The sequence below is a fragment of the Colius striatus genome, chromosome 1 (assembly GCF_028858725.1).
Source record: "Colius striatus isolate bColStr4 chromosome 1, bColStr4.1.hap1, whole genome shotgun sequence".
Taxonomy (NCBI): Eukaryota; Metazoa; Chordata; class Aves; order Coliiformes; family Coliidae; genus Colius; species Colius striatus.
Window position 1 is genome coordinate 92549835 of NC_084759.1, and position 17594 is coordinate 92567428.

Genomic DNA, 17594 nt, shown 5'->3' on the forward strand with positions numbered 1-17594 from the left:
ATGGACACTGGCAGAAAGTTCTACACGAGTGGTACGGCACCAGGTCAGAATGCACAAAGAGGGCATGGAAATGGCATCTTTGGAGACTTTGGAAAATCAGATGGCCACAGTTCCAAGCAACATAAGTTAACTTTAAAGCTATCCCTGCTTTGAGCAGCAGGCTGGACTACAGACCTCTAGAGGTCCCTATGATTTCTTTATGTTATACTTCAGTAGCATTGAATAAAAATCTTACCCACTAATTCAAAGATTTTTTTTAATATGTACATGGGTATTTTATTCTATGGATTTCAGCTTACAGAGAAAAACAGAAGTTTACATTCCATTTCCTTCTTGCTTTTCTAGGCTTTTTTTCGTTAAGCAAAAGCAAAGACAAGAGAAACAGAGTGCTCAATATATTTAGAAAGCAACACAGATGCAGACATCTGTCTAGACATGAGCAAAGAAGTAGCTTAAGAAAAGGACCAAATAAGAACATAATTGCCAACACTGATGGAGTAGAATGGGTACTTGAAATTGGTGCTACAGCCAAGTGTACACAATGAATCAATTTCTAGTCTGTTCCCTCAAGTGGCAATACCAAAGATTTGAAAGAAAAATAAGATTCAAGCCATTTATAAGACAGTCTCAAGCGTCTCTGACCTTGCAGAAAAGCTACTTACAGTTAAGCTACTCACAGTTGTATTTTCATAAATGCAGCAATAAGAAACCTGCATTTTACAGCACAAATTAGGAAGTGAAGCGGCTCTTCAGAATGAGTTGTCAATGCAAATAGTTTTAGGTATCAGTAGAAAAGCAGTCTAGCAACAGGACTGCACTTAAGTGCTCATTATGTCAGTGTATTCCAGTACAAAAATGAATCCTCCTCATGTGTCCCCAGTGTTTCCTCTTTCCATACCCCTACCCCCAAAATTTCAATGCATTGCATGAGAACGGATTGGAGAAGATCTCAAAGGACCATTTCTCCAAGGTGGGAACCACTACACTATTCCTGACAGGTGTGTCTCCAATCTATTGATAATGATCTTTAATGAGATAATGAGACAGTCTCCTGAAAACTGGGCTTTTTTTCTCATAATGTTAAACTTTCTTTGCTGCATTTTTTTGCTCACTATATCTTGTCCCACCTTCGGCGAGTGTGGAGCAGAATGCATTTTACAAAAAACTAGAACCACAGGATAATTTGAGTGGGAAGAGACCTCAGCACCTAGTCTGACTGCCTGCTCAATACTGAATTCAGACCAATTAATGAATTCCATTTTTTTCTGCAGACTTGTTTAATATCACAAAAGTAAGATTAGTAGAGTATATGACTCCCATTTACAAATACATTGGAGTAGAGCTCATTAAGCTAAAGGATGATTTTGGCATACCAGGAAACGAGTATAAACTAGCTGCATATACTCAGGCTACAAATTCAAAGATTTCCAGATGACACAAGACTGAGGCCCTTGCAGACTGTATTAAAAGAGTAGCATATTTTAAAGGAACTTTCATTAATTCATGAAGTCCATAACTCAGACAGATCCTTGCAACTTCAGCCCTATTTTTAATACAGTGGCTGAGAACAAAGGAAGTGGGACACAGGGAAAGAGTTAAGACAGGGGAGACCTTTTCACTCTCTGCAACTACCTGAAAGAAGGTTGATCATTGGTGAGGTGTCAGTTTCTTCTCCCAAGCTACAAGGAACAGGACAAGAGGAAAAGGCCCCAAGTGGCCCCAATTGAGCGGAGCTTTAGATTGGATGTTAGGAATAAATTTCTTCACCAAAAGGGTTGTCAAGCAGTGGCACAGGCTGCCCAGGGAAGTGGTGGAGTCACTATCCCTGGAGGTATTTAAAAGACTGTAGATGTGACGTTTAGGGACATGGTTTAGTGGTGGATGTGGCAGTGCAGGTTAATGGTAGGACTCAACGATCTCAAAGGTCTTTTCTGTGATATATCATGTAAACCTTAAATACTATGAAACAGTTTGGGATTTCACAACTATGGGTCTGGTGGACCTGAACAGGTTTGCAGACAAGTAGAATGCAAATCCTAAGCTTTATATGGCAGGCATATTGCAGAAGACATCATGTCACTTGCAGGAATTTTGCCCCACTCTGCTAGACCCTGGCCATGTTCTCAACCAGCCCACATAATCCCACCTCATGTTCACTGTGCTGCACACCTTTCCCCCAAGAGAAGGGTAAGGCTCAGGTACTGGTATGGATCTCCTTACCTTACTTATTTGGAAATAATGACACTATAAATTAACCTTTGTTATGCACCCCCTGAGATCATTAGCTCTTAGCTGGCTACAATAGAATTCTGAAGAATTTTAGGCTAATTGTAAATTTTATTTCATTTTTAAATCAGTAGCTGTAACTGCTCTATGGAGGGCATTCCCCATGGAAGTATCTTTGCAAAGGATCCTTTCTTAATTTTTTTTTCAATATGTAGATTATTTAGCTTCCAGAAATAGATTCAGACAAGGAGTAAAGTCTGTGTGTTTATCATTTACTGGCAAGGCTGACCAGCTGCAACATTTACTAAGGCAATTACTCTTTAATTCACTATACAACCTTTCCAGGGTTTATCTGAAATATTTACTGCAACATTGGCTGCCACAAAATCCAGAGTAAGATATATCTAATTATACTTTTTATTGGTGCAGATTGGATGCTGAAATGCACATGAACCCTAACCTACCAAGTTCTCTTTTAAGATTCCAAAGAGAAAACCAGGAAACAATTGCATTTCATTATCCAGCAACTTCTGCTCTGAGAGCACTGAAGTTAACTCTGAAAAATTTAGTGGTATGTAAACCCCTTCTCTCTCAAAACAACCTTTGCAGTAGTTCACACTGAATTTGTGGAATAACTTAAAATTGGGCTCACTATGTGATTTGCATTTCAGAATACTTTGCAACTTTCTTTTCAGCAATCATATCAGAGCAAGTTACAGACTATATATTTCAATGCAGACAGAGAAAAAATTGTCTCAGATACATTTTTTGATTCACCATCCTAATATTCATGTTGATGCAGTATTATCTATCACTGACTTGAACAAACTCTCTCAAGAGAAATAACCTGCTACAAGCATACATGAAAATATAAAAGCATCTGCTGAGCATTACAATCTCTGTTATGAAGATCTGAGTTATTATATTGAATAAGCAATATAATTTAAATCATTCAAACCATATATTAGAATTATTCCAGTCAACTATTTATAATATAATGGAAAAGAAAGATTCCTCTTCACAGCCTCTGCTGCCTTAGACATCCACTTGACTTCCTAGCAACCCTGATGACTCTGTGTCAAACAAAATATCAGCATTCATAATACAAAATTAACTGGAACTTCAAGAAGCAAAGTGCAATACAGCTAGAGATAGCAGATTGATTTTGCTATAAACCCCACTAGTCTTGAATAGTTCAGTACTGTCAAACCACATAAATGAGCATTTACTACTCTAAGTGCAGCTGAGCTGTCCTCATAGTCTACATTTCTCTGTCCTGAGATATTGTGTGAAGAAGCCATAGTATCAACTAGCCAATACTGCCTTTGCTCTTCAGGAGCTGATGTGAGAGTGCAGGCAGCACCAACAGCAGGACAATTTGTGAGTGAGCTACACAGCAGGAGGCAGGAAAATGTGAGAGGAAAACAAAGAGCTCCTCACAGGCAGCAAACTCTACACCTTGCAGTGAGCTCTGGGTTCTGCACAGGTGACAGGTCTGCAGGAGATAATCTGTAAAGTCTGTTAAACTGAGTTTCTCCAGTCAGTTTTCCCTTCGCTCTCTTAAAAAGGAATAATGTTTTGTTTAATTTTTTTCTGTGCCTAGAAAATGCTTTCTAATAACCGTTTTTTCAAAGTGAATCTCAAATTGTCTTAAGGAGTTTGACATCTCGTACTAACGGAAAAGAGACACATTTTGTGAAGGAAGACTCTCTGAAAGTATTTACATTTCCTATCAGCTTCTTACCCCACAGTATCGCTCCTCGTTGAAGATCTGTGGAGGGAGGGGAATTCCATTTTGAGGCTTTTTTTCACCTGGGACATTCTCTCTCATCCATTTCCTGTTGTCTTCATCACCTGCTATGTCCATTTGCTGAAAGTCAATCTTGTTGGCCTCCAAAAAGCCCACTACTTCTTGCTGTTTCTTTTTTATCTGGTTAGGAAAGAGGAAAACCAAAACTCCTTCTTTAATAAGAAATTTGTTTTCTAAAAGCATTGCTACTACAAGCAGAGCTAATGTGTGTCAGGTTGGATCTACTATTCCAGTAGTCCCCAAACTTTTTGAAGCTGAGATTCAGCACTACTTCTGAGGATCCGGGGTACTGCCATTACTTCCTCCACCCCTGCTGCAATCCCCCCACCCATCCAGCTCCTTTCTTTCCACCCTGGAAGGAGTGACACCTCCATCCAAGAAACAAGGCTCAGCAAGAAGCCTCTTATGCTGTTGCCAGATCTGTGAGTGTTGTGTACAGATACCCAAAGTAATCCTGCCTAAAGTCAGCATAGGTCTGAGAATGTACATATTCTCCTCAACATGTAACAGGCTCCTTTTTCATATTCATTACATATGACATTTAGCTTTCCGTGAGACACACATTTCTCTCTGTCCCCATTCTTTAATGCTAGGCATAATTAAATATGAGTGAAAGCTCAGTGAAAATGCAGTACAGCTTAACTCCCGTGATTGAGTATTTCCCACATTACAGAATGATGTTCTAGTTGGACTATGAAGAACATACTACATACCAAGAAAGCATGTTATACACAGCTTCTGTACCACCTAAAACTAAACCATGGCACTTCTTCCCTTTGATGCTTGTTCTGAATAGACCTAGGATGCAGACATTAAGGTTATGAATCTATCCTTGTATTTTAAAGATGTACTACTCACTATATTTCTCTCTAAAATAATGCTATTCCTGAGCACCATTTAAAGAACTCCATTTTGTATATGTATAACTTGTCTAAGAGCTACAAAGTCAAACTGTAGACCTACAGGTACTGCAGCATTTAAAGCAAGCACTGTTTGGACTGATCTGGACAAATTCTCTTGAGCTGCTTTTCAGTTACAGACAACTAAATTACTATCTACCACAATCACATTCCAGACGTGACTCTCTTACCCTCCCAGTTATGCTACTCCATGCAGCAAGTTAGTGTCCAATACAGACAGTAGCTAGAATGGTGTATCAAGGTAATTTCCACATACCAGCCATCGTATGACTTGAAACCATGTCTTCCACAAGTCAGACATCTGAACAACCGAATTTAAAGTGACATCAAGGTAGCATAAATCGTTTTGAAACAGGCAATGAGACAAAAATAATCCACAGATTATGGATTTCTGTAATCTGATAAAGCCAAACAGATGAAGCAGAGTGATAGCCTATTATATTGGAAGAATGAATTTTCATGATTAAGGATAAAATTTCTTTTTCTTGTTTAAATAAGGAAGTGTCTGTACAGCTATGCTTGCTTATACAACATAACAAACCTAAAATGCTGTACACTTTTATGACAACTGCAAGGTTTACATTGAGCTAAAAAAAGTACATCGCTTTGAATGGAAACACTAATCCAAAGCGTTCAAAGAGTCCAAAAAGCTATGTAGTTGACAAATCCGAGAAGTGCTTATTTATGTTCTTATTTTCACATTTTAAACAGAGGACGATTTCTTAATGGTTATTCAGCTGCACAGTTACTTCAGGTGTCAGAAAGGATTGTTTGAGGGACACTTTCTTGAGGGAGATAGTGGCAGGATAATGTTTGTATAAACGGTTAATAAAATCTGCATGACCCAGTAATAAGAGTTTCAACACATGGTCTGAAAGTCAGTGTACTCAAGTGCTGTCAGCTGCATTTCAGGGTCAGCTTGTCTCTTTGGACACAGGCACTGAAGTAGATATGGCTCCTGGAATAGCTAGTGCCCCAGACATATAGTGCCTCTGAGGCGATAATGGAAACTGAGATATAGATTCTGTGCTAACTTGCTTATGGCTATAGCTATAACTTTTAGAATTAAACCTGGATAAACAATTTTTCTTCAGCTTGAGGTTCACAATACACAGGAGGCTTAGACAGCAAAAATTGGAAACAAAACTTAGGAGAGGGTTGTGTGAAAAATGAATGCTGAGGAGTAATAAAAAGTTACAAATTATTATGTCTGCATAAGGAAAAGGCAAGGGATTTCTCAATGTGGTAACAACAATAAACTATGCAGAAGTCGTCTTAAGGCTTACAATTACCAGGGTTTAGGTAGAGCAAAAGACTTGGGACACATGCTAAGTATGAAACTGTAAAGCTTTTTCTGTGGCTGGCAACAGGTAGCTGGGCTGCCAAAAGAATCTCTCCAGCAAACAGCACTCAGAGATGGAAATCATCTGGGATGTAACAATACTGAGGACATGCAAAGGTTTTCCCAGAGTGGATGAGATTGCAGGAGTTTGTTTGTGCCCTCACTTCTGTCTGATGGCATGGAAAGAATTTAGATTACTTGGGCATAGATTCCCTGGAAAGTGGTGGTGAGCATGATATTATTTCATCAATGTAATTTTCCCTTTCAACAAACCTTAAGTTCCACCATCACTTGCTGCTAGTCCCTTAAGAAAAAAGTGGCTTAAAGAAACATTATCTAGCTAGAGTGTAAAAATTACAGACAATATTAGTTACATCTGATCCATAATTATATATTATCATCGATACCACCTCAAGCAGAGCATTTGTGTTGACTAGTTGCCTATGCCAGAAGCAAGCAGTAATACAGTCAACAACTCACAGCAAGAGGAATATGAATATTGGTAGGCCAAGCTGCTGCAGCTTCTGGATCTAACACTGCACGGACAACTTATTCCTAATAATTATTATTTATCATACTCTACCTCTGATTTGACTTGAACTTGATTTGAAATTTGCACTTATGTTTATATACAGCTAAATTCAGAGTCACGGATGACAACCGCCTACCTTGTATTTTAGAGGATGTAATTCAGATTTACTTTACATTTTCCTCAATCTCTCTGAGAACTACAGATTTGAAAGTGTGCAAGTTCATAAAATGTCACCAAAACTGCAGGGAATAAAAGAATTTTAGAGCTGTCTTAACCATAAGCAGCAATAAGTAAGACTTTGGAAGACTTCCTTGGTATAAGACATGAACCTCCTTTCTCCCGTGATTCATGGTACATTAGAACCTTGCAGGATCTTACCCATTGTTTTAACATCTCTGTGCCTAGGAATGAAGCTTTTTGTTTTGATTTTGTTTTGGTTTTTACTGCTTGCTTCAAGACAAGCATTTAGTAGCTTTTAGCACTATAAATGTCTCCACTTCCTCTTGCCTTCATTAATAGTTCAATGTCAGCTAGGTTTGGGGCAGAAAGATAATAAAGCTGAGGTTATTTAAAATAAAATTCTAAACAATTGAAGGGAAAAGCACAGATTTCAGATTTGCTCTAGAGCCACTGTGAATTATATCATGCAACCATCTGATCCAGAGCACCAGAATGTTGCTGGGTTCACTGCATTCACTTTTGAAAAGTATTTACTCAGAAGATAAACAGTTGCAATTAGTAGTGTGATTGTGTAGTACATACAGTAGAAATTTTCTATTCTTTACCAATGGTCCTCTGCTGATTGATACCAGAGGAGGCTGGGCCCACTTTATTTTGAAATTCAAAATGAATAACATGCATTTGATGGAGATCAGCCACACTGAAGACAGCACCAGTGCTACTAGGACAACTGAGACTATCAATTTAAACTCTTCAGGGATTTAATCCATTCTCCTCAGGAAAAGCTGTATAAGGCTGATGCAAAATTTGTTTTTAACAGGATCTTAGTGATATATTGGGGTTTGTGTTAGCTTCTTGCAATACAAATTGTATTTGATATATACTGAAACTCATTAAAGGTTGACTGAAAGGATATCTTCCACCCATTTTAATCAGCAAATGTGGAAAGCTACTCCAGATGAGCATTCTGTTTACTCGGCATTGCCATTACATATCAGTAATCTGAACACATGCTGCCTCCTGAGATTGCCACAGCTATATATTCAACACAATAGAAAGGAAGAAATACAGAGGCATATTGCTGTGTAAAGATGCCATACTTTTCCTTCCACTGTATGTCTGGGATCTCACTAACAGCTTTTGTGGGCTGCTAACATACAGTGGAGATCGGCTTTAATAAGCTTAAAATCTATTACAGTTCGGTGGCATTAGCTGTTTTCTTAGCAGTAATAAACCACAGTAGCAATGCTTAACAGCTCAAAATGCCTGGGTAAAGCTTGCATATTGTTCAGTGTGGCATACATATCCCTACACTGCAGTCTGAGAGGAAAAGAGTTAGTTATAGCTCCTGGCTGAGAGGAGATACAAAGAATGTGTATAGCAGAGGAAACGTCTTGGTTCGGCTAGTGCTAAAGATTTTTTCAATCTTAGTTTTAATCGCATAAAAGCTCTCTGAAAGTCAGTGTTTAATCAAATCACTTGCCTTGCTGTACAGTCCCCATTTATACCTAGAGTAGCAACAGTTTGTGCCCGAGGCACAGAAGATGACAATAGCCCCAAAACATATATCCCGAATATCTGCACTGGGATTTCAGTCACAGCTTTCCCCTGAAAAATGGATGAGTGGCAAAGGAGGTAGGGATCATGTTTCTCTGGTCAACCAAAGGACATCAAAAAAGGAGACCAAACAGGCACGAAAAGACTGTCAATGCACAGTGTATGGAAATTTATAAAGCTATTTGAACAGTAACTCTTAGATTACAAATGACCAAACCTGAAGCTTCCAACATCCTCTTTTTTTTTTTTCTTTACTTTTTCTCTTGCATCTTATTAAAAGAGGAATGCTAAAATGTCAATAGTAAATGTAGAGTGTCAGGCTTAGCAATAGACTGGCAAGATGAGCTGGTAAGAGAACTGCAAACTTCTTTGGCTGTAATTCCAATTTGAATTTTAGTGAATGACCCCTGGTTCACTTTCTAGTGATGACGGCCTCATGAACAGGAGTGTTTTCTGGAGCTTTTAAACTCTGGAAGCTTCCTAAAGACATGGAGATGGAGTCAGAGAGACAGAGATGTAGTTACAGCTATGTGCAAGCACCAGTCAGTTTGTTTAGCGATGTCACTGGGAGTGAGTGACTGCCAAAGGAAAACTGCAATCTGAGCTCATCTGGGAACTGGATATAAAAGGAAACAGTCCTTTCCTGGTTCCCACCTCCCACAGACTTTCAACCTCCCTACTATTCACATGCCCTTCCCTTCAGCTGATACACTATGCTGACAGCTACAGTAATAGATCTCAATATTAAAAATCATCAGTACTGCATTTCAAGAGACACACACCCACACAAAAATCCCAAAGCCAAACAAACAAAAAAACCCTCAAACCCATAAAAAGCACCACAAAAATGGAGGCAAAGGGAGGAGGATGGGGAAGATTTTTTTTTCTGCATATCTTTATTCAGCTTACTTTGCCTCCAGGCTTTCTTAGACAGAGTTCCCCTTTTGCAAGAGCAGTGTCCTAAAGTCTGTCTTACAATCAAATACATTAATTTCTACTGTAAACAATCTAGCTTAGCTTTTGTACAAATACAATATCCACTTTTTCCTTCTTCAGTGAATATATATTGCATGTACTTTTTCAAACAGAAGTAAGTCTATTAAATGACAGATAATTTAAATGTAAATGTTGTAAAAACTCACAAGCAAGCAAGATTACATTAATAATAATTGCCTACATCTTGAGTAGCTTTCAATAATAAAGTGTGCAATGCAGTCTAGAAGAAATCCAGTGTTTTTGTCTCCATGCAAACTCAGGTGGTCCTGGGATCTTCTAAGTTAATTCACCAACCCAATCCTGATAGAAAGAGGAGTATGTTAAATGAGACACCTACCGCTGTAGACCCCGAAGATGTGGCTACAAAGACTTTGATCACCATGTTGACAGTGATGAAAATGAATCAGCAAAGCACGCCTGCTATCTACAAGTCACCTCAGCCTCAAGAGGAATCCAAGTGTTTGGCAGTTCCTGGGCTAACCCAGGTCCTAAATGCATGTGCCCCCCTGCCCCTCCCCAGCAATCCAGCAGCTTTAGCCTCTCCCTCTTCCCGGGGTTCCGGGTTTTCCCACTCCATTGGCTCTTAGGTATTTTGAGATGAGGGGCCAGTAGAGGATTGGTTAGTAAGAGGAGCCATAGCAAGGGGTTTGCACCTGCCCCTAGCCTTATTGCATTAGATTGACAGGGTGCCAGTCCAAAAAAGGCAAAGGAGAGTAGTGCACCAATGAAACAAGGCTGGAGAAATATTTGGGAGAGGGGGAAGGGACAAGTGAGAAGGGAGAAAGGACAGGGAGCAAGCAACATAGTGCTGGGGGCAATCACAAAGCTGTCGGGTAATGTTTAATGTTATATGGGCACTGTCACAGCAACCTCCTGCATAAAAGGGCTTGAGCCCTTTCCCTGAACACAACAAGGAGGTTTCAGAGTTATAGCTGCAAACCTCCTATTATAAAAGGGGAAGGAGGAAGGGGAGGGCAAGGCAAGCATAGATGCAGAAGTAAATATAGCAGAGATCATATTGAAATAAGCCTCGGTTACCAACGCTCTCAGCTTTAAAGAATTCAGATCATCATCCACATTGCAGGGCTCAGGCACAGATCTGAAGTAAATATGTCTCAGTACACTTCCTAACACTGAGGACAGTGATCTGGCTTATTCTGTGCACCCAGGACCCATTGTTGTATCTTCTCCTTTTTTGCACCACAGTTGCTGGGACACAAGGTGTAAGAGGAGGTCCAGAATACCTGGTAAAAAAAAATCACATTCTATTGTGTTATCCATGATGTTCTTTTTCCATAGAAAAATGTTGCATTCTACCCCAGAGACAGTCACAATTCAGTGGCTGCCTCCATGTGTTTAGTTAAGGAGGTCTCTGAGTATAAGAGGTATTTAAAGAATGTTAAATAGTAACATTACTTTCAGATTTTAAGGGCCAAGTTTGCTTCTGCTGTAAGTGAGCTCAGTACTGAGCTCAGTAAAGCTGACCCTATGTCAGAGGTGAAACTGGATGAGAAAGTGCTTCCACATAACATTTCAAATGTTAAGATTGAGTGTAGTAGTGTCCAACTCTGAAAATATTTTAAATGGAATATAATACTTTCTTCCCAGGATTGATTAGGTAGAATCAAATGCACAAGAGTAAAGGTGAAAAGTAAGCTTTCAAAGTAAGCTTTTCATCTCTGCTAACCATTACGTGAAGCTGGAAATACAGTATTCCATGTATGGAAGAGGCATCGTTAAAAACCTTGCTGAAAACTAAAAATAACGGTATGGATAGTTTGTACTGTTTACTGTGGCTCACCATCTGTCATTTCTTTCTTCTTTTGAGAGGTCTAGCAAAAGGCAAAGCCTGTTACAATGGGGTATTTTCAGAGTATCTTCCTATAAAACAAAGCAACCACATTAGCGTAAAATCATATAATATTACCAGAAGTTGTTATACATGCTTGTTTCTCAGGAGGTTTTGTATGTAAGCATAGCCTGGTAAATTAAACAGAAATTACCAGCCATTTAGAATACACCATTTCCAAATGAATTTTTTTGGTTACTAGTGCTCTGAAGAAGTACAAACAATGGATGCAGTGGTTATTTGCTTCAAAGCATAGTGATAAGCTTTGCAAGTATAGCGATACTAATAATTAGTACTCAAAGCAGTAAATATTTGCACACGGTCAGAACTAGTACGAAATTGCCAAATTACTCTTTGTCCTGTACTACTTTGCACTCAAAATGCCCATTGAACTAAACAGGGAAAAACCAGGATGTGGCCCCAAGCCTTTTCTCACGTGGGGCTTGGCAGATGAGGACTTCATGGTAGGATCCCCATCTTTCTGTGGGATCTGTGGCTGTTTAGCCTGGAGAGACTGAGGGCAGACCTCATCAACACAAGTACCCAAAGGGTGGATGTTAAGACAATGGGGAGACACTTTTTTTTCTGTAGTGTCTAGTGACAGGACAAGGGGTAACGGGCATAAGCTGGAATACAAACAATTCCACTTAAATACAAGGAAAAACTTCTTAACTTTAAGGGTGATAGAGCACTGGCACAGGCACCTCAGGGATAGTCTCTTTCTCTGGAGGTTTCTAAAACCTGCCTAGATGCATGCCTGTGTGACCTGATGGAGACGAACCTGATTTAGCAGGGGTTTGGACTGGATGATCTCTAGAGGTCTCTTCCAACCCCTATCATTCCATGATTCTGTGATTCTGTGTCTAGCATTGGAAGAAAAATATCTCACCAGCTACCTTCATTCCTCACGGATTTTCCCCCTTTATTCGGCCTAAAAGTTGTTTTGTGTAAACCTGAATCGTGAGTTTGCAGGCTCTTGGCCTCCAGCGCCACACTACACCACACCACATCAGACCACATGACCTGAGGTGCCTCCATGGCCACCATGAGGCTCCGCAGCCTACAGCTCATGACACAGACCTGCTGCCTCCACACTGCATTATCAAATTCCCATATGGGATGGGGTTCAGAAATATGAGAGTGGCAACATATATGCAGGCATCTCCGCGGGGTGCGAGGCGCGGGAAGGGGGCGCTGGGGGAGGCGCAGGCGGGAGAAGCCGCCGCGCCGGCTGTGACTACAGCTCCCAGCGTGCCACGCGGCCGCCGCATATCTCCATGGCAACGGCGACGCGCCGGTCGGCCAAGGTGCCCAGTAATGGCGGCGGCGGCGGAGGCGGTGGCGGGAGGGAGGACACTCAGGAGGCCAGGAGGGGACGGAGCAGGGCGGGGTGGGCAGTTGGGCCGGTGCAGGGCAGAGGTGGCGAGGGATGGAGGGGAACCTTGCTCTCGTGAGGGCGGCCGGGAAGCTCTGGCTTGTGGAGACCACTCCAGGGAGCCTTTTGGGGCCCTCAAAGGAGCCCAGAGACAGGTGTGAATGTTGTTCCACAAAGTGGGGTTTTGGTACCCAGTGTGCAATAAGCCACCTACATACAGAGTTGAGGTACTGCTTTTCTGCGTATTTGTGCCAAGATGGGTGCTAGGCCCAGAAAGCCGTCCCACCAACAGTACCTCTCCTACTGTATTTACACACAAAGCATTACCATGTTCTGTAGTCTAATAGTGTTATTCTATTTAGTTACTGGTTAGTAGTTCTTCATCTGGCATATAAATGAGTATGCTGCTTGGTTCACTTCCTCTGCCCTCTTCTCTTGGGCCTGGGGTATGAACTGGGGAGGTGGGCTGTGAGTTGGTGCTTGCAATATCCCCCTGCCACCTTTACCCCAAGTTACTGGAGGTGTTTGCTGGCTTCATGCTAATTAGGCAGTCATCCAGCCTTTGGGCCTTCTGAGGCAGGAGGTTCTTTCCTTATCACTCTTTAGTCCCTCTTGAAAGATAAAAAGTAGTTGGGTTCAAACAATGAAGCCATTGATTTATGGTCATTTCAACCTAAACAGTGTTTCTGTATCTTAGGCATTAATGCTGCCTTCCAACCAGCAAAGCCTGTTTCCCAAGACATTTGGCTCCTTGTCCTTGCTTAAAGGAAAATTCCATTTGATATAGTATATAATGATGGCCGTGGACATACCCTCACTAGCTGGGACTTGGCAGCCACCTTGGTTCCCCTGGAGCACGGCTGTGAGGCCGAGGGACTGCTGCACCATGCTGGTCTGGAAAGTCAGTCAGTGTTGTCCCACCAGGACTCCTCTTTATCTACTTTGGTCTTCCTCACAGACGCCAGTTAATTCTTCCCCTTGACAGTTGTGCAGTTTCTGGGTGCTTGAAATGGCATTTTCATCTTTGGCAGACAGATTTGGCCGTAATTATTTTTTCCCCTGCATCTCTTCCCTCAACATAACATTCTCCTAGTGTTTGTCCTTTACAATCACCTTCAGCTACTGCTATTTTTTCTTCTTTTCTATAATAATATATAGTAATATAGTAAAAATAATAATAATAGTAATAATATATGATCTATAATTTAATTTCATTTTTCTGTTCTTTTGCCCTCCACCTTTTGTTTTTCTGTCTTCTTCATTTTCATTTTATTTATTCTCAACATCTGCCCTTCAACCTGGACAGTGAGGTTCATCCATGCTTCTCATCAAAACACAATAAAGCAGTACATTTAAATTTAAGTTAATTTGATTTAAAGACAATTTGGCCAGAAAGTCTTCACAGTGCCAAATCAAATTTAAATGGAAATAGAAATCTATGTATCAAGATGGCCTTTGCCTAATTCTCATCTTAAAATATGAGTTCTCATCTCTTAGTGGTTGTTGCACTGGCTCAAATTTAGCAGAAACCCAGGAATTCCTCAGTCTTCCACAAGGAAGAGATGTTCACATAAGGGAATGAAGAGTAATGAAACCATTTCAGTTGAACTTAGAAACTTTTGTGCAATTCTAAATTACACTTTTTAATTTTCTTTGGAAGTTATGTGATTCCCCTCTGCCCTTTAAGAAATTTAAAATAAAATGCCACCACAAAGCAAACATGTCAACAAAGGAGTTAGAACAATCTAAAAATATTATTATTTTAGTGAAGGCTACTTGTTAAAATCCATCGGAACTAAAATATCATTTTAACACCTCTCAAATTTCTTTTACATTTTTCTATCCTCCTTTTTGTTGGTCCCCCCAATCTCGCCCCAATATACAAAGGATTGCACTATATTCAAAGAAATCATTTTTTTACCAGAAGCACAGTGTATAAATAACGCTGCCAGGACTATGAAGTAATGTGTTCTACTTTCCAGTAGCCTCAGTATGGAAAAAAAAAATGCAGTGGAACAGATATTCACAAAGGCAATTCACCAGAGAAAATTAGTCAGCCTTCTATATTTTATGCTATAATATGCTTTTTTTTAAAGCCAAACAATTAGGACAGGTTTTTTTGTTTGAAAATTGGACAACTGAGAAAGGACAATTCCAGAGGAAGCAGCAATACTACTTAGAATCTGATCAAACAAAGTGAGACAAATCGTCTCATCGGGGAACCACATCTCTGACAACAAAAGTGCATTTCATGTGATTTATTCTGAACTATATGAATGTGTAGACATGGAGATAAGTGTCTTGCAGCATTTTCAAAAGCAAACGTGTTAGGTAGTTAGGCTGTGAAGACATCGTTTTCACTAAAAAAACACTGAAATTTTCCCTAATGTTTCTTCTATTTTTTTGTGCTAAAAAAGTGCAAAGATACTGTTATGACATTGTGAGGTTTTATTTAGCAAGCTTTTTTTTTACAAACAATTCTAATTTGAAAATAAATAAACAACATCCAAAAAATTTAAGAAAACCTGTATTTCATTTTCTAAGTCGGATATTCCATTGGGCAGCTTTAGGTGCTGCTGTATCCTCTGCTTGTAATGTTAATATGACAGCTAAGATTACTTTTTTCCTAATTTAACGCATAAGTTAATTTTGTGATCTGATATGTGGTCTAAATACTGATAGCTGTGACTAAATTAGATTTTTATCACATGGATGCAAAGATAAGAATACTGTAAAAATGCAGTTTCTAAAGACAAACAATTTTTTGTTTAATATTGTAAACTGGATTTTGAGCATAAACAGAATTAGAATTCTTTTAAATTACATTGATGGAGAGAATGTACATATTACAGGAAACAAACTATGCTAGCAGTTCACACATGCAAACTATTCTGAGGGCTTTGTCAGTGACTTGCTCTAAACATCTAGAAGCAGCAAACATTTAAAAATATTAGGAACTGCACAAAAATGTCAGTTTTGATCAAAAAAGCATCATGCTTTGGCCATCTCTCATGGTGTGTCATGTAAAATTATTTTTGTGCTTCAATGGAATGACCATATAGCACAAATATTTTCCCTTTACATAAATGTTAACAGTGAAGAACCTTTTCATGTCTGCATGTTTTCATTTCTAGACCCATGGTTTCTTAAATCCCACCTCGCCATGTCAAAAAAATAAGTGTAAAACCAATGACCCTTTGTCCTGACAATTTCAACATTTTATCTAGATCTAGCAAATCTACAAGCTGCAAATCAATCACAAAAAAAGAGAAGAACCACTGATTATCTCTTCTACTATAAATATTACATATTACAGTTGAGAAGTCACACTGGCATGAAACTGGCAGGCCAGAACAAAGAAATACATTTAAAACATTTTTTAAAAATCCATTTAGCAGAATAATCATTACTGGCTACTAGCTGTGTTCAATAATTTAAGTGGTTATTTTTGCTTGTTCTTGGCTACTTGAAATGATCACTTTCCCAGGAATACAATTGTAACCTACATTTTCATCCTCCACAGGCATGCATAGACTTTACAGCTACTGCAAGAAAGTGTTTTCCCGTTTCATGTATGTCCTCTCATTCCATTCTGGGAAAATAAAATAGCACTGTAATGGTTATTGTAATCTTGAAAATATTTGTGTGACAATGCAGTGGAATTGTAATACAGAGAACATGCAGTTGTGATGCTTGTGTATTTTCCATTTGCTTTAGGTTTTACTACTGATGAGGTTTTTACACAGGACCTATTAATTTTGCACCCTGCATAAAGTCTTGAAGGTGTCTGACTTCAACTAGCTGCTATAATTTCTTCTCTGTTAACTTGAATTCACTGATAATTCTTCTTAGTCCATTTAAAATATATGTAAAAAAAAATAGCTACCCTGCCCAAATCACAGTCTCTCTTCATTTTGATTCTTAATCCTTTCCTTCTCTATCAGAATTTGAGAGTCTATACTCCTTCTCTCCTTTCCTCCCTGTGTGAACAAGGTCCTACTAGCTTACCTCCAATCTTTCCCCTCTACCACCAAGGTCATCAAAACAAATACCATCCAGTTTGCATCCTGAAGCAGTGGTATTTCAGGAATAAGAACAAAGGACTGACAGAATTGTATAACTGACCCCCTTCATATACTTTAACTTGGTGCCTCACACAGCAGGCATGTGGTGTTAAGCCCAACTGCAGGCCCTGCTATGGGAAGGGGATGAGTACAGCTGGGCTGAATCTGTGGAAGACAAGGTGGCTGATGTGGCTGCTGCCAGTTGGGAAGGAGAGAGAGGTGGTGGTGCTGCAGGGAAGAGCCCGTTCTCTACTGAAGCCACTGTTCTATGTATCTCTGTCTTCCTCGGTAACACTCTTTCCATAGCTTTCTACTATTCCAGCTTAGGTCATGGAAGCAGCAAGGCCATGGCGTGGTGGTGCCCAGGCAGTATCTGGCTTTACTTTTCCTGCCACTGATTTGATGTTGCTTCCCATCTGCAATGGAGTGTTCTGGTTGGGGTTTACTGCTGTAAAGAGTTTGTCTTCAGAACACCCATTGAATTCAATAGAAGTGCTTGAAAAAAAAATCTGTCCTTTTCCTCTGGTATTTTTTAGGTTAGGACCTTGCTTATTTTATCCTCAGAATGTTAAGCAATCTATGAATTGTTATAATAAACTTCTGGCAAAATACTGCCTGAAATGTCCTGAGAGCCACAGTGAAATTTAATATATGCCTGAAACAGGGGAACTCAGATTTACAGTCTTGACTATTTTAAAATTCTAATTATGCTTCAGGAAAGGAAAATGAGAGTAATTCACTCA

General features: G+C 39.6%; 1 protein-coding gene across 1 annotated transcript in view; it reads right to left on the reverse strand.

Annotated features, from left to right (window-relative positions):
• SH3BGR (SH3 domain binding glutamate rich protein) overlaps positions 1 to 9945 on the reverse strand; it is a 30325-nt gene extending 20380 nt beyond the window's left edge. The window contains exons 1-2 of the mRNA XM_062000960.1: positions 9901 to 9945; positions 3971 to 4156 (exon numbers count right to left, since the gene is read on the reverse strand). Of these exons, the coding sequence (XP_061856944.1) occupies positions 3971 to 4156; positions 9901 to 9945 (231 nt within the window). The remainder of the gene's footprint in view (positions 1 to 3970; positions 4157 to 9900) is intronic.
• Positions 9946 to 17594: the final 7649 nt, after the last annotated feature.